This window comes from Aureobasidium subglaciale, assembly GCF_000721755.1.
Source record: "Aureobasidium subglaciale EXF-2481 unplaced genomic scaffold scaffold_2, whole genome shotgun sequence".
Lineage (NCBI taxonomy): Eukaryota > Fungi > Ascomycota > Dothideomycetes > Dothideales > Saccotheciaceae > Aureobasidium > Aureobasidium subglaciale.
Genome location: NW_013566993.1, coordinates 570,637 through 591,573, shown reverse-complemented (window position 1 = coordinate 591,573; position 20,937 = coordinate 570,637). Strand labels below are relative to the sequence as shown.

General features: G+C 51.5%; 6 protein-coding genes across 6 annotated transcripts; 3 read left to right on the top strand and 3 right to left on the bottom strand.

Annotated features, from left to right (window-relative positions):
• Positions 1 to 2,476: 2,476 nt before the first annotated feature.
• Positions 2,477 to 6,681, bottom strand: AUEXF2481DRAFT_62246 (uncharacterized protein; the record flags this gene model as incomplete). The annotated part of the gene is made up of 5 exons (XM_013492123.1): positions 2,477 to 3,432; positions 3,484 to 3,805; positions 3,856 to 4,445; positions 4,494 to 5,053; positions 5,105 to 6,681. 5 exons carry the CDS (start codon positions 6,679 to 6,681, stop codon positions 2,477 to 2,479), a joined length of 4,005 nt encoding a protein of 1,334 aa, XP_013347577.1.
• Positions 6,682 to 7,399: 718 nt separating this feature from the next.
• Positions 7,400 to 10,459, top strand: AUEXF2481DRAFT_85769 (uncharacterized protein). Its single transcript, XM_013492166.1, has 7 exons — positions 7,400 to 7,968; positions 8,021 to 8,047; positions 8,096 to 8,240; positions 8,290 to 8,665; positions 8,715 to 9,183; positions 9,246 to 9,432; positions 9,582 to 10,459. Exons 1-7 carry the CDS (start codon positions 7,631 to 7,633, stop codon positions 10,380 to 10,382), a joined length of 2,343 nt encoding a protein of 780 aa, XP_013347620.1. The 5' UTR covers positions 7,400 to 7,630; the 3' UTR covers positions 10,383 to 10,459.
• A 726-nt stretch (positions 10,460 to 11,185) lies between these two features.
• Positions 11,186 to 12,945, top strand: AUEXF2481DRAFT_94596 (uncharacterized protein). Its single transcript, XM_013492175.1, has one exon. It carries the CDS (start codon positions 11,259 to 11,261, stop codon positions 12,540 to 12,542), a length of 1,284 nt encoding a protein of 427 aa, XP_013347629.1. The 5' UTR covers positions 11,186 to 11,258; the 3' UTR covers positions 12,543 to 12,945.
• AUEXF2481DRAFT_1718 (uncharacterized protein) lies at positions 12,878 to 18,475 on the bottom strand (the record flags this gene model as incomplete). The annotated part of the gene is made up of 7 exons (XM_013491723.1): positions 12,878 to 13,105; positions 13,792 to 14,424; positions 14,483 to 16,124; positions 16,179 to 16,270; positions 16,321 to 16,966; positions 17,023 to 18,394; positions 18,445 to 18,475. 7 exons carry the CDS (start codon positions 18,473 to 18,475, stop codon positions 12,878 to 12,880), a joined length of 4,644 nt encoding a protein of 1,547 aa, XP_013347177.1.
• On the top strand, positions 18,473 to 19,540 carry AUEXF2481DRAFT_76775 (uncharacterized protein). Its single transcript, XM_013492148.1, has 4 exons — positions 18,473 to 18,744; positions 18,917 to 19,011; positions 19,073 to 19,126; positions 19,268 to 19,540. Exons 1-4 carry the CDS (start codon positions 18,616 to 18,618, stop codon positions 19,422 to 19,424), a joined length of 435 nt encoding a protein of 144 aa, XP_013347602.1. The 5' UTR covers positions 18,473 to 18,615; the 3' UTR covers positions 19,425 to 19,540.
• On the bottom strand, positions 19,360 to 20,930 carry AUEXF2481DRAFT_382179 (uncharacterized protein). Its single transcript, XM_013492239.1, has 5 exons — positions 20,587 to 20,930; positions 20,521 to 20,533; positions 20,389 to 20,467; positions 19,990 to 20,333; positions 19,360 to 19,939 (listed from the first exon to the last, which is right to left on the bottom strand). Exons 1-5 carry the CDS (start codon positions 20,609 to 20,611, stop codon positions 19,663 to 19,665), a joined length of 738 nt encoding a protein of 245 aa, XP_013347693.1. The 5' UTR covers positions 20,612 to 20,930; the 3' UTR covers positions 19,360 to 19,662.
• Positions 20,931 to 20,937: the final 7 nt, after the last annotated feature.

Here is a 20,937-nt window from a genome sequence, read left to right as displayed (position 1 = left end):
TGAGCTTGGGGTGCTGATAGTGTGCAGGTCTCAAAGAGGTAAAAGATTTGTGCTTCTGGGTACTTGGGACTTGTGCGGAGGCAGTAGTCGTTTCAAGTCTTCAACAAAAGGTGGGCCTGTTCGTGAAATGCAAAGGATCACCAGCGACGATCAGCGGGGAGGAGAGGTAGAAATAAACCGCACCTGCTCAGCAAGTCACCACTGACGTCGACTTACAGGCCGGTGTGGCTGTCTTAGCTCCATGCAGGGCTCAACCTTAGCAGCCAATCGCCGTCCACCTGCCGTCTCCACCTCTCTCATTCCTAGCCTTGTTTAGCGCGAAGACCACTATGACTCGTTAAGCTGTGGGTTCTTGACTGTGCATACACATCTCCGAGCGTGAGCGGTTCAATTGATTGAGATTCACCTGGTGTCAAAGTTTACACTGCCACCTCCACATCTTCATGTCCTTAGCACCTAGCAGCATCGTTGTTGCTGCTGTCGATGCTGACGCTGCTTCTGCTCCAAGCACCCTCCTTTTACCAGCAGCATGAAATTGGGCATCTGTCGCTCCGTTTACCTGGAACTTGTCCTGTGCATTCTGCGGCATTATCGACGTACGATTGTTCGCCATCTGATTTTCGTCGGCCCCAATCTCACTCCACCTCTCCATCTCGACATCTGAGCTCTACGGACTGTTCGGCGAGTAGACTTTTTGTTCGACATGTTTGCCTCTGTAGTTCTACCCAAGCGGGAGTCGTTTCGTACGAAAGCAAAAAACCCGTTGTCGGATTTGGTCTATCGTGCCGTTGACTGGCTGGCATCTCTGAGTCTGTTACGCTTGGACATGGCGTTTGGCTGTTCGCTGGCGTACGGAGGTGGAGATTCCGTCCCAAGCTAAGACATTAACCATAATGCAGCCATATGTCAGCCATCTATCCCCTTGTCTTGTTCGTTGCTATCTTATTTGGTTCGTGCTTTCAAGCCACTTGCAGCTGCTTAGCTGCAAAGGTATGTTTCAAGAAACGCCGCAGCCGTAATCGGGCTGGCAAGTGTTCCAATTTTCAAGGTTCCTCTTAATGTCCTCATTCGGGACTCCTCAATAAACATCCGTCAATGACTCTTCTACACTTTATGCTCGAGGTAGCGTTTGCTTTTCCCCCTCGCGTAGAAAGTGTAGGAAAGCCACAACGGCTCAGGTCCACAGCGTTGCTCGAATTCCATGGTTCCATGATTAAACATTAGTGGAAACATCAACTGGCACCAAACGCTGAGAGGAGCTACACTTGTATGCCCAGAGAAGTCGTTGCGGACAAAAGGCACACTACGTGCCGATCGTTCCGCCAGCCACACTTTAAGCATGGCTCTTGTTCGTAAGTGCCCTTGACCGTCACAACCCAAGGTTGCACTGCCGGTCGGGACTTTTTGCACCACGAGCCATGCTACCGGTCTTGAAGAAAGAAGACCAACAGCACGAGGATGAAACAGACCTGCCATAACGGCCGCAAGCAGTGTCTGCGAGAGTTTTTAATTGATTGGTGGCGCTCTTGGACAAGCATGTCCAGGTGCGCGTGTGATACATGCGTGCGATGCCTGCGATGCCTGCGATGCCTGCTGGTAGCGGCGCTTGGTTGTTTGCCTGTCTTCCTGCAAGGTTGCCCAATTCGGCACCTCTCTGTCTCCTTCTGCTCTGCTTTGGTCCTCATACGGTCTGCGATTCATTCGACTTGTCCCCATTTGCACCTTAGTTCTGTCAAACGCGGGATCTGTCACGCGCTACATGGTCAATTAGATGCGGCTGATGGTCGGAGCAGCAGCTTTTGAGTGTGGCAACTGGCCAGCCAAGGCGTTGTCAGATAAAGTTGGCAAATTGTGGGTTTCGTGTCGTGCGAACACGCTGCTTTCCATGTGCTCTCAACATGTCCGAGCCAATGACGGTCCTTTTCCCGACCCATCTCGCTGGTGCTGTCTGGAACATCTTGGGCTGTAGAATAATGGCCGTATCTCATCGGCCATGCGACTAGTGAAGCTGGCCCCATGTCTTGGCTCCGGTGGGATCGCGCAAACCTTGTCCGCATGCGTGTGTCCACCACGGTTTGTACGTCCGTAAGTCGCACTTGAATCGCATACCATCATTCTGTGCAAAGCCTGTGTTTTGATGCCTCGTTGCCATTTATGCGTTACGTACGGACATGCTTGGAATCGGCTTGCGTGCCAAGTTGTATTCCTTTGTCAAACGGCCCGCGCATTACATTGTTTTCTCAGCATGCATGCACAGTGCACGAAGGGGAAATGCCCACTTCGGATTCCACGTGTAGATACCCGCACAGTCAAGGATTATAGCCAATTCTATTGCATACACGGCCAGTGCATCCTCGTCATGCACTTTGAATTGAGTCTCCAAACTGAATCTATCCCTAGCCCCTTTTAGATATGTTCCGTGCCAAAACGCCCAATCCCGTCCCTCATCTCGTGCGGAAGTGCATTTGCAGATCAATCACTCTGGCAAGACTGTCTTCTCACCTTCGGACTTCATCCGAGCTCCAATGGAGGGCCTCCCTGATCGCCGTTGGGCAATGCTGTCGACCGTGACATCTAGACTTGAAGTATCCACATCTGGCTGGCTCACGTGGGCCAAAGGTCCGTTCCGAGTCAACTTCTCGATGTTCTCGCGCGTGAGTTTCGAGGGACGAGCGTCGGTCACGTTGTCTTGTGCTGGCGTCTCTCCTGGTATACCCAAAAGTTTTGTGGGTGTAGCTGCGCTTGCAAACAACTGCTGATCACGCAATTGCATCGCCTTCTCTTCGTTTCGCAACCGATCCATCGAACGACTCTCTGCAGTTTCGGCAGATCGTGCAAATACTGAATCATTCTGGAAGTTCAGCTTGTTGAGCTTTGTCGAAAGAACGTCTGTTGCTCTCTGGCCTGATGTGGTGGGTCGAATGTCCATCTTTGGTTGCGCCTCCTCCTGGACATTATCTCTTGAGGGGCCAGATTGGGGTGGAGGTTGAGGAATGCTTGTGGGCACAGGAGATTTGTTGGTGGGTGTGTTGGATGACAAGGCTGTCTTGCGTTTCTTTTCGACAGCCCACTTCAGTAGCATTTGCTCCAGCGTCTTACCCTTCACAGGCTTGGCCAGGTAGTCGTTCATTCCAGCCTTCTCGCACTTCTCTCTATCGCCTTGAATTGCGCTTGCAGTCATTGCGACGATGGGCGTGTTTTGAATCTGTTCGTCGGCGATGAACGGCTCGCAATGACGGATTGTGTATGTTGCTTTGTAGCCATCCAGAATGGGCATTTGTACGTCCATCAGGATAATATCAGGCCTCGGGTGCTCTGGAGTTTCTGGTTTGCTGAGATAATCAAGTGCTTCTTGTCCGTTCCATACGGCATTGACAGAGAATTTGAGCTTTTTGATGGTCTTCAGGGCAATCTGCTGGTTGATCGGGTTGTCTAGCCACGAGTCAGTCGGTAGTTCGTCGAAATCTCAACCACGTCACTGACCTTCAACAACAAGAACATGTGTCTTCCGCCTCTCCTCGTCTGATAGTCCAAGTGGTAGATCGAGCTGAGCTGGAGACGCTCTGCGTGAGTCTACAGATGGTTGGCGAATACCTGGTTTCAATGGCGAGCCTGGAGGCTGTGCTCCACTGTACTCAGACATCGAAAGCTCAGAATGCAGTCGGTGAGGAATTGGACCCATGTCTAATGGAGGTGAATCTCCAGAGAGATACGGTGCTTTGTTGAATGGTATCCAGAATGATGCTTTGGTACCAAGTCCCAATGAGGATTCCAGCGAAATCTCGCCGTGCATGAGTTCAACCAGCTGATGATGTTAGCTGATGAGAATCAGAGTCAAGCTAAAGCTTCGCTTACATTCTTGCTAATGGTCAGACCAAGACCAGTTCCACCAAAGCGCCTGGCCGTACTGGAATCTGCTTGTGAGAAAGGCTGGAATAGTCTCTTTCTGACCTCTTCTTCGATACCTATACCAGTGTCTTCAACCATGAATTGCACAGCCACGGTCTCCGCAGTTTCCTCTTTGATCTTGACCTGCATCTTAACGCTGCCTTCGGAGGTAAACTTGATCGAATTAGTGAGAAGATTAGTCAAAATCTGCCTCAGACGGCCTGGGTCACCCATGACTTTTAGGCGTTCGAGCTCTTGAGTCTCGTCGATGTACATGAGACCTTTGCGTTCGGCCGCAAAGGTGAGCATCTTGTTGACATCGCGAACAACGACATTCAAGTCGAATTGGACATCCTCTATGTCAAGTCGGCCACTCTCCACCTTGGAGAAGTCAAGGATGTCGTTGATCACAGTAAGAAGGCCGTTGGCCGATCGTTGTAGATTCTCAGCACACTCACGTTGCTCTTCGGTCAGAGTGCCTTCTGTATCGTCCAATAGAAGCTCAGACATGCCGATGACGCCGGCAATGGGTGTGCGGATCTCGTGAGACATATTGGCTGGCACGTGTTAGCTTGCGCGGGTATTTCCTCCGGGGGTCGTATTACCTAAGAATTGCGACTTCATCTTGCTGGCTTCCTTCGCAGCCTCGCTCTGGGCTAACAGACGCGAGTTTTCCCGATCGCGTTCTCGAAGTTGTTCCTCTCGTTTTCTCAGATCCGTTACGTCCATACTGACGGCGACGACACCATCCACAAAAGCGTCGCCCTCCACACCTGCATTGCGCTCCAAGCGTTGCAGAGGAACAAATCTTGTGCGGACCCACGTATTGCCTTCTTTCAAATGCAGTTCAGAGGTCTCATCGTTTTGTCTGCCAGCCAGAATGTTCTCGATGTACTCTTTGTGATGACCACCATCCAGAATGGCTGCTGTGTCAAATAACTCGAAAACATTCTTACCGATAGCGTATCTTCGGATCTCTTCGTCAGAGTGCTTGGAGTCATCGTTCCATACAATAGCTCCCTCAAGCATGGACAGGTTGCGATCGGAGTTCACCGACCATAGCGTAATCTTGGCCATTTCGATGACTTGCAGAAGCTGCAGTCTCATCTGTCGAGCGTCTTCTCGAGCAAGCACCAACTCATGGATATCAGTGCAAGTACCAAACCTAAACACAGTCAGTTTGAACATGATCAGAGGAAGTAAGTGCATAACGTACCATTTGACAATCTTTCCAGACGAGTCCTTCATGGGCACTGCTCGACCCAGCATCCAGCGCCAATCTCCATCTTTGGATTGGCATCTGTATTCTGTTCTGTATTCCTCGCCAGACGCTAGACTGTGTGCCCATCTCTTTCCCGTCAACTCCATATCATCTGGATGGAATGGATTTTCCCAACCGTTGCCGAGACTTTGATCTACGGAGAGGCCTGTGTATTCGTACCATCTTCTCGAATAGTAGTCATGCTGACCGGTCGGTGTGGTTGTCCAGATCATTTGCGGTATCATGTTGGTTATGTCCTCAAATTGTCGCTCGTTCTGTACCTTCTGAGCGGTGATGGTATTGGCATACTCAGTAACGTTATGGAAGATGACAAGACCACCGAGGAATTCACCAGTCTTACTGTCAGTAATAGTCTCGCCGTCAACGTCGTATATAATCTTGTCGCCAGATCTGGGGTGGTGCATGCCGACACGTCTGTTTGAGAATCGCTTCTCTGTTGTCATGAGATGCATGATAGGAAACTCGCTCATCGGGAGCAGTTCAGAAAAGTCTTCCTTCCAGAGAACATATTTCGAGAGGAAGTCTCGCTGGTCTCGAACTCCCGTGACGCCTTCTTCGTCATCAGGATAGACCATCCGCACAGCAGCTTTGTTGGGGATACCGAAAGATTCATCTTTCCACATGGCGAAAGCCGGATCGCTCAGCGAATTCAGCAGGGCATCTTTCAGACGATTAGACTTTGAAAACAGAGAGGGCGCAGCAGCAGAAGTAGTTAGAGAAGGAGGCCCAGTAGGCAAAAGTGAAGGAGCAAACACAGACGGGCTACCGGAGAGGCTGGTACGATGTTGATGTTGTGTACGACGACCGCTCGAACTAGAGCTTGATCCAGATCCCATGCCTGAGGAAAAGGTAGTGTGGGTCCTTGCAACAGTACGGTGGCTTGAGCGGGAAGACGAAGACTGAGTCTCGGCTGCTGAGGTAAAGACCAAGGTGTAGTAGTCCACATCATCGGCAGACCAAACGGTGATGATGACTGTGGACTGAATATGGCCCGACGCATCGTGGTTGAGCTCCTTGGTGCGAGGAAGACCTGTAATGGGGTCGCGGTTCGTAGAGAAGACGACGTCGACAGCAGCATCGTGTACAGTAGTGCGAGCCAGGTTGGCGCGGGTCAGAGGCACAGGCTTGGACTGCAGGCTGATGGCATCATAGTTCTCTGCTGTGGGCGTGGTGTCCCCGCCATCAGACTTTGTTTCTGCCTGGGCGCTAGCATCGACAGCGTCTTGCTTGATGGTATTGAGAAAGTCTGCCCAACGCATCCATACAGGATTCGCGTTCTGGAGGAGGTCCATTCCAAGGTTGTCCATGGGGATTCCGCCCAGGATATCGCTGGCACCCCTGACATCCTCTTGCTCGTTGCTATCGCCACTTTCCGGTCCAGTCTGTTGTTGCAGATCTATGCCCAGCAGTCTCCCCAAGGCCTCGTTGGCAAGCACGACCGTCTTCTCGCTAGATAGAACCAAGACTGGCATGGGCAGGTATTGCAAAGCGGTAAAGGCGGTATCGGTCATGCTCGGACCCGAAGGGATTCGAATGGAGAGGGGAGAAGACGGCGAATGATCTCGGTAGCCTTCATCGCACGTGTTGAGGTCGAAGTAGCCTGCAGCCGACGGGTCGTCGAATCTCATGTTGGTCCTCTGTCTCGGGGAGGGAGAGGCTTGCCTCGCTTGTTGGGACGTGTTCGAGGTCATGTCGTTTCGAGGGCTGCGACGCTATGGCGCGCGCATTGCCTGGCGGTCCGACGAGCGGTGGTATACGGCGACGGTATAGGATGCGAAGGGGATTTGGACAATGTCTGCGAAAGCGGGACCGGCCGGCTGAGTGGCTGCAACTGTCAACAATGCACTCCTGCTCAGTTGCACCGATGTCTGACTTCCGCGATAAATACGCTTGTGACGTTGTCCAAACCTTATATACAGGCCCAGGAATGCGATCGAGCCTGCTGTCCGACGTGATTCTTCGTCACGACACTGTATAAGGTCTCGGACTCCTTTTTCGACCTGTCACACGTCGAGACCTGATCACAGTATAGGGAGTCCCAGAAGATCGTAGCGCAAAGGCAGTTCGTTCCTGCGCGCGATGCTCCATGGAGCTGTTTTCGATCGACAGCCACTTCTCCGAATCGGGTCAAGTCCTCCACAGAAACATGTTCTAGAAGTGGCCGCTCGAGCCAGGGTGAGAAGACGATGGCTTTTTTTTCGCTCGCAAACCTCATGGAGACCGGAGCAGCGACGGCAAGTTCTTGCTTGCTAGAGTTTACAGTAATTGCATCTTGTACGCAGAGCTAACAGTGATAACACCTCTGTCAGTCGTATAGGTGCCATCATCCAGGGACCGACTCGCGTTGTTCCCCAGAAGCGGGAGGCTGGTGCCGCGTAACCGCATACATGCACCGACCAGTTCACGTTGACCTTCTTCGCCGGAGCTCCTCAAGTCGTCCTCCAGCAGCAGACTGTCATCATGCCGCCCTTCACCATACAGCAGTGTGCAATTCCTGCCGTGACTATTCTCATCGTCATCATAGCATATCCATCGCTCTGGCTGCTCGAACGACTCGGTCCTCAACCTCTGACTAAACAGCAACACATAATACTTCATACATATGCCTTGGTAATTGTGTTTTGCTACTACAAGGCATGCTTCACAAATCCCGGCACCATTCCAAAAGACTGGGTGTCCGGACAGAGCGAGGTCGCCAAAGTTCAAGTTACTCGAGAGGAACGCCAACGCCAAAGATGGTGTCGCAAATGTCAGGCCTTCAAACCACCACGGGCACATCATTGCAAGACATGTGAAAGGTTTGTCGCTTCGTGCTATCAGCAGCCATAAAATCCACTCTAACAAATCAAGGTGTATCCCCAAGATGGATCACCATTGGTATGTCTCGCTCACATCTCTTTGTCAATATCGTTCTCACCCTTCAAGCCCCTGGACAGCAAATTGTGTTTCCCACACTACTTTTCCACACTTTGTCCGCTTCTTGTTCTACGCAGTGGCTGGCATGTCGCATCTTGGGTGCCTCCTGTGGTCGCGAATGTACCACTTGTGGACGCTGAAAGATCTCCCATATGTATGTGCTTATGTGCTTCAGGAGTGACAACATATTAACCCCCGTCCAGTATCTTGGCCCGACACCTTCCCTCTTGTTTGGCCTCTTCTTCATCACTGCTTTGAATTCCGTGGTCGTCTTCATGCTATTCATCTTGCTCGCTCGCACGCTCTGGTGTCTAGGTGCAAACACTACCACTATCGAAGGCTGGGAGATAGAGAGACATGAGACGTTGCTTCGTCGTGCTAAGTATCTTGGTGGTGTTCTTGAAGGCCCTAATGGAGCCAAGGTACGTATCATCAGGCAGGAATATCCTTGGGATATCGGTATCTTCTCCAACATTGCACAAGGCATGGGTAGCTGGAACCCTCTTGCCTGGTTTTGGCCCTTCTCGTTCACTCCCTCCGTGGAAAGTGGGCTGGAGTTCGAAGACAACGGTCTCGAAGGTGAGTCTTGGTCTGTGTATGTGTCACTCAGAGCCAACGAATATTATAGCACCTGGCACAACGTGGCCACCACCGGACCCGGACAGAATGTTTCGCATGGCACCTACGGAGAAAGCTTTTGATCCATCAAAGGCATTTACTCATTCCATGGATCCCGAAGAGTTCTACAAAAGGCAGCAGGCTGATCAGCTACGCCCTCATCTCGACGCTGACGTTTCCGAGCTTCGACGAAGGCAGCCCTTCCATGTGCGATATGACCAGAAGATTACCCGGAAGCGTCGCGAGGATGATTACGTCTATGACAATGACAACGACTACGAGTCAGACGGTAATGAAAGCGAGGATGATGTGCCCCAGTGGCAACCAAAGCCAGGGGAAGGCGAAGAAGGCTGGCGAAACTCCGAGGGTGAGAGACTGGACGACTTCGGCGTTGATGAAGATGTTGAGTTCTACGACGAGGACGACGTACCTCTGGGTGAGCTGATGAGACGAAAAAACTTGGCCAATGACAGTTCGGCGTATTGAGCAGTTATCTTTGATGAGATATAGTCGTCTTGCTCACCACCTGAGTGGCTTCCAGGGGAAAGGCCGATCTCGGGGTCTCATGCCCGATATCGCGATACATGCTCACCTCCGCATCTCCATCCAGCGTGCGGTCGAACATTGATATTAAGGCCGGGTGTCCACTACCTGGATCTTTCTACATCTTACAGCGTTTTCTCGAGACAACCAATATGAGCAAAGTCAATGATAAATGGTCATCTGAGGTGTGTATGCTGTCTATCTCGTTTTTCGTCTTGATCTACATTCGATCAATGGATGAGAAACATCATAAGCATCAAGCATTGATCTTTATATATTGAATCGTAGCGGAGCAATAGAAACGTCTCAGAGCTGAAGTGTCTGACATGAACAGATCTATTCAGCAGCTGCAGGATTCGTACCAAAGCTCACAACGACTGTTCTCTCCTACCTCTCGCCGAATCCAAATGAAAGGATTCTCGACATTGGCTGCGGCGATGGTCCTTTGACCGCCCAGATAGCCGCCTCGTTACCCCAAGGCCACATATTTGGCCTAGATGCCTCGCCATCGTTCATAAAGACAGCAAAGGAGAAGCATTCGAGTCAAAATTGTGTCTTCCAACTCCAAGATTGTCGCCATATTGGCGAATGCGCTGAAGCAGTCGATGGTAGTTGGGACAAGGTGTTCAGCAACGCAGCTCTCCATTGGATACTACGTGAGCCCAGTACAAGAGATGTTGTTTTCAAGGACGTTCACTCGGCCTTGAAACCAGGTGGTACATTCGTCTTCGAGATGGGTGGTAAAGGCAATGTGGAAGCTGTTCACGCGACGATCTTGTCTGTTCTGGTCGCCAACGGGATTGCCCTTTCGACGGCCAGAGAAGCATGTCCATGGTTCTTTCCCAGCGATACATGGATGACACAGCAATTGCAAAAGTCGGGCTTCGAGGTTGTCAAGTGCGAGTTGGAGTACAGACCTACCAAGTGTACTCCTAGATCTGCCGATGGGTCTGGTGGCTTGGAAGGTTGGGTCAAGCTCATGGGAGCTGAGATGTTGAATGCGGTAGATGAGAGTAAGCGAGGGGATATTGTCAAACAAGTCTGCGATGTTTTGGAGACTGTTGTGACTCGAGAGGAAGATGGGAGTCAGTACCTCAACTACGTCAGACTTCGCGCTGTGGCACGAAAGATATAACACGCCAACCACAAATTATGATATGATCAGACGCAATCAATGTCAACCTCGAAGCGGAAAACATCTTGCTACAATGGTATTTTTGACTATCTATGTTCTGCGAATTGTGACGATTGCCATTGAGAAGCGTTTGTGGCTGTCCGCAGCATACACGCAAGTGGAAGCTCGAGGTCAAAACATCACGCAAGTCGTATTTGCATCCCAGTTCACAACAACATGATCTGACGTCCTGTTACTTGATTCAGACACTATAAAACATGCTACAAACAGTTGGTGGAGCCACCAGTATCTTAAAAAAAAAAACGTGTATTGGGATAAGTCAGAGTTACTGCTCAGATGTGTGGCTGTTGGTATGACCCTGACTCTTAATCAGTCCTTCTGTCGACTGTGCCTGTTGCCATGCACGTTACGCTATTGCAACCACGTGAAACAAGGTCATACAATGTCGAACAAGAAGATCAGATTCGCTTCCAGCTGGTCTATGGTAGATCTGATTTGTCCGTTGCCTCCTTTTCCATCGCAGTGCCTCGTATGAGAAAGGCATGGTCATCTGTCACCGCAGAACAGTGTGAGCAGCGCAAATGGTGCTGCGGCTATCTCCATACAAGAATGGATTCATAGAGAATGCAATCACCGTGTCTACCTATAGCTAGGAGGTCAGGATGAAGCACAAGGAGGAGTCTGTAGAGGTAGCCCTAAGGAAGAGGTTGGGAGCTAAATGGGGAAACAAGGCTTTGAGTACGTCATTGCCGAACCCCAGACCAGCGCAGGCAGTTGCAGCTCGACCGAGACCGAGCCAGACCCCGACCTTCCCAACTAGCATCGCAACCATTGACGATCGCCTCAAGTCAGCCAGCATACCACATACCGACCGCCATGGAGTACGAACCGACAGCCGACGACGCAAATGTCGACCTCGCCGGACCCGGCCTGCACGGCAAGCTGGAATGCCGCGTGACGGACCCTCAGAAAGAGAACGAGGGCACACAGAACCCCTTCATCTCCTACCTCGTCACCACCGACACAGACTTCAAGTCCTTTGTCAACCAGCACTCTCAGCTGCGCCGCCGCTTCACAGACTTTGTCTTCTTGCAAAAACACCTCACACGCGAATACCCGCAATGTGCCGTGCCGCCGCTGCCCGACAAGCACAAGATGGAATATGTTCGCGGCGACCGCTTCGGCCCTGACTTCACTGCCCGTCGCGCACACGCTCTGAACCGCTTCTTGAACCGCCTCGCCTTACATCCCGTCCTTCGTCGCGCTGCCCTGCTCGCCCAGTTCCTCGAAAGCGACTCATGGAACTCGACCATGCGTTCCCGAGCCGCCCGTGGCATGAGCACTGGTGAGGCCACCGCTCCGAGCGTACTGGAAACATGGACAGACAGCTTCCTGAATGCATTTGCCAAAGCACACAAGACAGACCGCCGCTTTGTCGATGTTCGCGAACGTGCCGACAAGCTCGACGACGACCTCTCCACCGTTGCCAAATCAGTCTCTCGCCTCGCACGCCGCGAATCTGATCTTGAAGGCGACTACGGAGATCTAGCAACACAATTCCAGAAACTCGCCCAGCTGGAACCTGGCGTGCAAAATGAGCTCACCAGCTTTGGATCAAGCATACAATCAAACTCGCAGGCATGGAAAGACTTGCGCGAATACACCGATCAAGACTATCTTGGCAGTCTACGTGACATGGAAGCCTACATTGCCTCTGTAAAAGCACTCCTCAAGACGCGCGAACAAAAACAACTCGACTTTGAAGGCTTGTCCGAATATCTGACCAAAGCCGCTAGCGAACGCGATCATCTCGCTTCTGGACCCAGCATGGGCGCCTCTGGCTTCATACGTGCCAAAATCGAAGACGTACGCGGTGTAGATCACGAAACGGCGCGCAAGGAACGCGTACGCAAGCTCGAGCTCCAAATCGAACGTCTGCAGAATGAAGTCGAGACGGCAAAGAAGACGAGTGAGGCCTTCGATATTGAAGTGGTCAAGGAGGTGGATGACTTTGAACGTATCAAGGCGACCGAGTTCCGCGAGACGTTGGGTGGGCTTGCGGATGCCAATTGCGAGTACTTCCGCTCTACTATCGATACGTGGCAGAAGTTTATCGATCAATTGGAGCGCGAGCAAAGGGAGTCTACGACGAGTAGTTGAAAGATCGAGTGATATTCTTGATTCGATACTACAAGTTTGAAGGGGAGGCCTTTTAGACCCGAGTGGCTTGGGAGAGATACTAGATAACGAGGATAACCTGAATGTGTAATTATGATAAGCCCTTTTTTTCGTTGTTGTAAAATGAGCGTGTTGAATAGAATAGGCAAAGGTGACATTTTCTTGCCCAGGGTTCAGAGCTCAGCTTTCTGTCTCTTTGCTTTCCTGAGATCCGCTTGTAGTACAATCATTGATATCAGAATCCATGCTCCCCCCAATTTTCCAAAACCATGCCACGCTAAGAAAGGCCCATTTCTTCATTCAGGTGCTGCAGGTGCTCAATCGTCAAAGAATGAAGCATTACCAACCTCTGGATCATAATTCTCATGTCTAGCCTCCTTGAATCCACTACCTCCTTGCGATCTTCTCTTCCGCTTTCCATTCTTTCCAGTCTTTTTCTTTTGTTGTTGTTGTTCACCTCCTTGTTGTATCTTTTGCCAAAAGGCCTTTCCGATAAAGGAGACCGTGGCTGCGATGACGAGGACGAGGGCTGTTCTGGCGCCGCCCTTTGTGAAAAGTTAGAGATGAGAAAGGAGGGGAAAGGAAGGGGAGGGAAAGGGGGAAAGAGGTGAGTGCTTACTGCCATGATTGCTGCTTTTTTTGTGGATATGATGGAGGAAGAAGAAGGAGGAGGAGGATGGGAGGAACGATCTTGCTGAGATCGTGGGGGAAGTGAAGAAGACTGGTGTGCTTTTTGGTGTGAAGAGAGATGTTGTTGTGTGAGATCGTTGGTTGATGTTGAGCTTCTTGGGGCAGTGACGATCTGAGGCAATAAAGGTCAGTATTGTACTGCTGATGACATACGACAGTGAACTTACTCGTCAATCTGCTGACGTTTGGTTGATGAGATCGTCTGATACGACTCGAAGTCGTGGTTGATGTTCGAAGTTGAACGAGAGGTTGACCGACGATCTCATGCAGGTTGATGAAAAGAGGAAGAGGTAAGCTTGTAGTTGTGTCGACAACTATCGATCGACAAGCGGAGGTCCGAGCACTGTAGTGAGAGTGGATAGGTGTGAGCAAAGGAGGCGAGAAGAAAATGTGAGATATAGCAATGTAGTGACGAGAGGGTCATCTGGTGGAAGTAGCCGGGGTATGAAAGCTATCTACTTGGGTCCAAAGCTCAATCCAGCACTCTATTGTTGCGCTACTGGAGCCGGGATGTTCTAGTGCTATCGACACTTGCTCTCACCGATTCTGTAGCAGTGGGCATCCTCTGTAATGCCGGCATGAGATCCCTTTCTCTGACCGTCACTGTTGTCGTCCTCGTCTCTCGCACCACCATAACCGTCTCGCCGGAGTTGTGGTAGTCGGTCTCGCAGCTGACCAGGGGCTGTGTAGTTTCTTCCTCGACAGGCGCATTGTTCTGTCCCGGGCTGAGCAATCTCGACATGCCATTCGAACCAGAATCATCGACGGCAAGGGCGACTGATTGAATATCGATGGACGGAAGAAGGTGCATGCCCAATCTCAGTGGCACAAGCACGAGTGAGACTTTGGTCTCTTCATCATCAGGCTTAAGATCAAAGCGTGAGCGCTTGGGTCCAGCCACAAGCCAAGGACCATCTGCAGACGCATCGACATCATACGAAAATGAGAGCGGCGTATCTGATGCGACTGCCACGCTGGCCCAGCGCCTTGTATGCTTGATTGTGAGAGTGGCTGCTAGTGGGCGGCCGATTATGACAGCCTCTGCCGCCCTACTGTCATCGAGGCGAAGAGTAACTGTGTGCAAGACATCGACAGTAGGTACTTCGACAGAGAGAGTAATCTTTCTTGACGAAGCAGCTGGCTTTGTTTGGTCAAGAGGCAACTTGTGATTGTTCTACATTAAGGTTAGCACAATGTTGGTCAACATACTGATTATCAGACAAACGACTTACAGAGTGCCATTCCTGCAGCCACAGTTCTAGGCCTTGCCGCATGTCACTCGTTAGACTGGCAACAAGCCTTTCCCACCCCATGGATCCGTAGGAAGGTACTTGGAACTCATTGAGCAGCACTGCCTGTTCGAGCTGGTGGGCAGGTGCATACGACTTTGTTCTGTTCAACAAGGTAGGTACGAGCAAGCGCCGTAAAGCTGCAAAGGGGCTGCTCGCAACTGCCTGTTCGAATGTTTCGCCAAGCTTCTCAAAGATAGCCTCGTCAGAGCGTATGTATTCGACAGTCAGTGACAATGCAGCTTCCTTCTTGTTCAGCTCGCCTTGACCATCCTTTCTTGTAACCTTGTAAGTCAGATTGGCTGGCTGCTTGTCAAACACAGTCATTGGGAGAGGGCAAGGTAGAGCTCGCACTCCGTAAAACTCGGACTCTTGCACTTGCACATTTGTGACTTGCAGTGGTGTCGCGTTCGTCGTCCTAATACTGAAACGGGAAAAAAGAGCATGAGACTTGAAGATGTCGTTAACATCTACATCCAGGGGCAATGCTGCCGAGACCGCTGAAGTACGAAGGTACGAGAATAATCCCTGGCTGGTTTGGTAGTTTGCCTCCAGTTTAATGATAAGCTCGTCGAGGGCGCGTTCTGTGCTGTAGGGTACTCGGATTTTGAGGACCACTTCTGATCCCGCTGCGCCGAGTCGAAGCGTACCAGCTTGTGATGTATCCAGATGAGCGTGATCGCTCTCTATAATGGCAGCATCCGCAGTATGGAGTCTCAGTCCGGCGGACGCAGACTTGAGCCGTAGGTCAAGACTTTCAGTATTGTTGCGGCCTGTCACGACGGTGAGCTCAATCGATCGTATCTTGTCGATGTGGATCTCATTGGCTAGCGTTGTTCGGATTTCGAGAGACTTGCCATGAGGATAAACTAGCAGAGAAGGTCCACTCATGCTAGGCCTCCTCCCAGACATGTTTGCATTGGTAATGCCCAGCGGGGTCGTCTGTGGCTTCGGCTGGAATTCATGGGAGAAGTGTAGCTTCTTCGACTCCAGCGTTAGTTTGTCAATCAGATAATGTCCGTAGGTTGTGACGCTCGAATGGACTTGGAGTTTTGCAAGGCCACGCTTCAGCGTCAGAGGACCGTCGCTCTGCAAAAGTATCTCCTGACTTCCGTCGCTTACTAGCACCAGTCGTAGCTTGACACGATCGAGAATGAGATCCTCATCCAGAAGGTGTGTGAAGTGGACGTTCAGGCTAAAACCATCCTTGCCTGAATAATGCATTATTTCAGGGCTTACATTGATGTTGGCGAAGAACTCAGACATTGTGGCGTTGAAGTTGTACGGGAGCTCTCCTGAAAAACTCACGAGCTCTTCGAGAATACTGGTAACATCGACTGTCTCCTCGTCTAGCCATGCAGAAGTACCACGTATCCTGGGCAGTGATTTAGCCGTACGATGTGCAACCACCTTACCCAACAGGCTCAGCATCACTCTCATGTATTCGTCTCGCCGGTGCAGATCCTTCAGACACTTTGCGTATATCCTCAGCATCTCACCATGGACGTAAGACCAACTTGTCTTGAGGAAAGTTGCAGAGGAGCGCTGGAAGTAAGTAGCTGCCTGAGCGACATCGCCAAGTTGGCTAGATGAGAAGTCAGCTAAAGCCGAGGTCTGTTACGATGTCTTGAAGACATACTATTTGAGTATGGCAAGATCACTCATGACAGAGTCTGCTGATTTTGTGTGATTTGCGGTGCTGAAGTGCGACATTGCGAGCTTGCTCAGTTGCTGTCAAAGAAATCAGTACTACTCAGTACGAAATACCAAGGACATGTTACCTCGTAGACAGCTCGGAATTCCTCGAGAGATGCGAGAGCAGACGACAAGGGGGCACTAAGAACCATATTCGTTATCTTCTCAATCTTCGCGGTCGACGTCGAAGCCTTGAGTGCTTCTCTTTCTAAATCAGCCCCAGTCTCTTCTTCGCCGTCGAGATCAATGTCGACCATGGCTTGCGGTTCCTTGATCGCAGCCCAACCAGATTGCCACCCCTTCTGCTTGGCAAGAGCTTCGATGATTCTGCGCTGCATCAGGAGAAGCTGAGCCCGTCCAGATGCAAGGACAGCGATGCCAGAGCCAATTGTGCTCATGGTATCTGGCTGAGCGCTAGGCGTTGATTTGGCATATCGATCATTCTCGTAGATAGTTTGTGGCGTCAATTGAGACGAGGAAGAGGCGCTTCGTTGTAAAGAGCTCGACCGTGCTGGGTGGGTGTTGGCACCCTGAGGGAAGTTGAAATTACCACCTGCCTCTTTTTTAGAGAAGACACCAAGCGTTTGGAATTGTGGTGTTAGCTGCGCTTTGTCACCAGACAAGGACAAATCTTTAGAGGCGGTCTCCTCAAGGACCTGCTCGAGTACAGCATGCGTCCAGGAAGAAGCAATGTTTTCCACAAGTGAAGAAACAAGAGAATTGATTTCAGACCTACACATCTATCAACACAAGGATCTATCTGAATGTGCATGGAGGTATAACAATACCCATCAGTCAAGCCACTACGAAGAGCACGTGAATTGGTGGCAGCGAATAGAGCTGCTCTCTTGCAGACTTCAGCAGCAAAAGTCAGATTGTCATCTTTTGGACTAGCTCTGGCACTGGAAGGTTTGGTCTGTTGAAGATTGCCAATTCCAGCGCCAAGACGAAGCAAAAGTGTTCTTTGCCTCGCAAAAATGTAAAGTCGAAAGTCAAACAGAGATATGGTGCTGGAGACTATAGCGCCACGATAATCCTTCTTGGTCAGATCCAAGGGCTGGCTAAATAGTTCTTGAAACTGCGAAGTTAGCTGTTCGAGCCTAGATGTGTCGGACTGGGCATCAATAGTTTCCAGTAGGGCTTTTCTTTGAGTGTCAAGGTCACCGAGGAAGGTTCCTTGTGTAGCGCCAGGTTCGTTTTCACGTAGAACGGAATCGAGGCCTACCGACAGCTCATCATATATCGCCAGAGCGTCTTCGACGAGACCAACGCTTTCAAAGCCACGAGCAAGACCCTCTTTTAGGGTGAAAAAGGTGCAGAAGTTCCAGCCGGGTAGGGCACGTTGGGAGCCCTTCTCACGAATGTCGTCTTCGTATTGGAGAACGCGCAAATCAAACGACATGAGGATCAGAGTCTTGAACTTGGCAATGAGGTCCTGCCAGGCGTTGTCTTGCTCCTGCAAGCTTTCAGTGTATGGTTGAGTGACGGGTGTCTGTGGTAGCAGCTGTGGAGGAACGTCTTTCTTTTGCAGACGGATTTGAGCGATACGTTCTGGACCAGACTTTGAGGAAGCGGTGAAGTCGGCACGAATCTTGTCCAGTACAGTCCTTGAGTTCTTGCCAGGCCATTTCGTGGTGCTCGAAGGCCTCTCAACCAATTCGTCAGGTTCCTTTTTAGATGCAGCAGTCCAGCGAGGCTCGGATGCGGCGATTGTATCAGGAATGACGACGTGTAGGATAAGCCATTCGGCAGCATCGTGGTCCTCGGACCTGTTCACAGCCGAGGAGCTTTGCGCTGGTAGAGCAGTCTCCCTGAGCCAATCGCGAAGCATCTGGCGCGATGAAGCCTTGTACGTGTCCTTGTCATCGCATCGAAGCAGGTAGATTCGGAGGTATGGAGTCTGGCGCAAGCCGGGGATCTGGTGTCTTCTTTCTTTGGCGACTGTAGCAGCGCCGGGTCTGGAACCGTACGAGTCGACGCGCTGCAGCTTGTCGCTCTCTGAGGCTTCGGTCTGAGCATCGGGAACGAACTCGACATGGAGGGCACCGATAGAGCGTAAGGGTCTCGAGGGAGATTTCCAGTTCAAGTTTCGTAAAGGTAGCCTGGAGGCCAGGTCACGCGAGATCAGAGGGAAGATGCCAGAAGGATCGTGGTACTCGACTGCACGACTTATCAGACAAGACTTTCAGGGCAACGACAAGGCAACTGACCAGTGACCTTTGAACTCAGGTCAGACTCCATTGCTGAATGCGACCCAGGGTCAGGGAGTAATCAGGAAGTAGTGCAGGAGAGCCAAGCGTGCATAGAAGCAATTGTTACAAAGCATCAGCGCATCGTGTCGGCGGAGAGTCAATCAGGTCGAGGTGCGAGAGGGAGAGCAAATGGTCAGAAAGCGGACGTTTGATTACAGCAGGGTGGCATTGTTTGACATGACGGACAGGGAGGTGGAAGCTTGGGGAGACAGCGACTTGTGGCCGGGCGGGCCAAGTGTTTTGACCGACACGACGGTGGTCAGCACAGCGGAAGCCAGAGGCAGTCGGAAGTTGGCAAAGCGACGACGGCGAACTGCGGATCGAAAGACATCTCTCACACCACACATCCCACAATGCAGTCGTCGCAGATCAGAGCCGTACGCCTTGCCCACTCCGAACGCCGCGCGCATCTATACTGACGCTTCTCCAGGCCCAGTTCGGCACCAGGTTCGAGGGCCACCACGGCATGCAGCCATGGGTCAGCCTGCCCAACTACAAGGCCTACCAGAGCAAATACGGCCCCAAGTGAGCATCATCACTCCGACGGACGCCTCCGCATCTAGATACTGATCCGTCTTGCCTCCAGCTACAAGATTGGCAAGAACTTCCACGGCATTGACCTCCACCGCGCCAGAATCTTGTACGTCAACCGCCCCTCCTTCTATTCCCATGTCAGCAATCACTCGCATCTCCATGCTCTGGAATCCCCTGTTCCAGACGTCTCCAGAATCGAACGCTTCTGATGTCACCGCGTACTGTCTGCTAACACGACTCCTTATAGCGGCACTACCGCTGCCGGCTTCGGTGCCGTTGCTGGTATCTTCGCCCTCTTCTTCTTCGCCGACATCCCCCGTGTGAGAAAGGACATTATGCAGAAGATTCCCATCCTCGGCGACCACTTCGTCCGTGAGATCGCCCCCGAGGACAACCCCTTCTAGACGTCTCGCCTAATCACGAACATGACGTTTCCTGGAGTTGGCTGCTGTGTACACTATATTGCCATGGGGCTGCAGCATAAATTGCATGTTTTCTAGACCTTTTATCCACTTCTTCAAAAAAAAGCCACCATTTCCAAAAACACGTCTCTCTTTGGGATGCATTTATCATTACGCCTCTTTTGCGCCGATGCGATGCGCCTAGTACCTAGATGGCTTTGACCTGGACATGACGTAGACCCTAGTTGGTCTCGAGTCTGGATACAACAGATGCCATCTCTTCGTCGCTGTATATCCTGAAGCCCTTGTCCTTGGTGACGCTGGCCAACTGCACGTTCTTGGAGTCCAGCTTCTCTTCCATGACCTGCTTGAGCGTCTTGAGCACCAGAACCTCGGCCTCTGCCAACGTCAATGACTTGTGGAACTCGTTTTGTAGCTCGGCCTGTGCACCCTCTGAACCAGAGCCAATGGCCTTTGCGTCGTAGCGATAGAATGTGCCCGAAGGCTCGGCGTGGTACCTAGATAGTCAGCATGTGATGTTTGTAGAAAGAAAGGTAATGATGCTCACAGTGATGGGCCGTTCTCGTCAAAGCCAGCGATGAGCAGGGCAACACCGAAGGGTCTGCTCATGATGCTCTCCTCACCCTCGGCACCCTCGCCGAATCTCAGAGCCAGATCGCAGATGGCTTGGGTGCAGCTCTCGACGGACAGAGGTTCGGCGTAGTTGAAGGCGTGGCTTTGCGAAGTGATTCTGGCGTGCTCGATCATGCTGCGGGCGTCTGCCTGCAGACCCGACATGGCGGCACCGATGTGTCTGTCAATCTCGACAATCTTCTCGACCGAGCTGGTTTCGAGCAGTGTTGAAGTGACGCGCTTCTCGACACCAAGGATGACGCCTTCGGAGGTTGCAACCTGGTTGGAGGTCAGAAACAGAGGGAGTAGGCTGTTGTATAGTAGCGAGACGTACACCGATGGCGGTCGACCCGAGCTTGATGGCTTCGAGCGAGTATTCTACCTGGAAGAGACGGCCTTCGGGCGAGAAGGTGCTGTAGCGGAATGAGTATATTGTGTAGAGGCGTAGTGAAGGGAAAGGACGTACTTGATTCCGCGATCTGGAGCATAATGTTAGCAAGGTGCGCAGAAAGAAGACAGGTTTGGTACACACCATATTCGGAGCGAGCAATGAACATGGTTGCGAGAGTTGGTGGGGAAGAGTGAGTGGTGTGGCGGTGGAATGTGCGTAGTTGGCAGAGGTGTGAAGCAAGACGAGCTGCTTGTGCGATGTGTCGGATAAGAGGTCGTAGATGGGGGTGAGAGCAGAGGCGACAGGTGGTGGATGCAAGCTAGTTGTGTTTGTAGAAGCAGCAGCAGCAGCAGCAACAGCAGCGAGTGGGCGGTGATGCACTTGGACTTGCGCCGACGCTGGACGGAGCTTTGACCCGATTGTTTCCCGACTCGTCCCAAAACGCGTCCTCTCTTTCACGCGCTCGCACTTCGTCCCCGAGAGCTTGCAGCC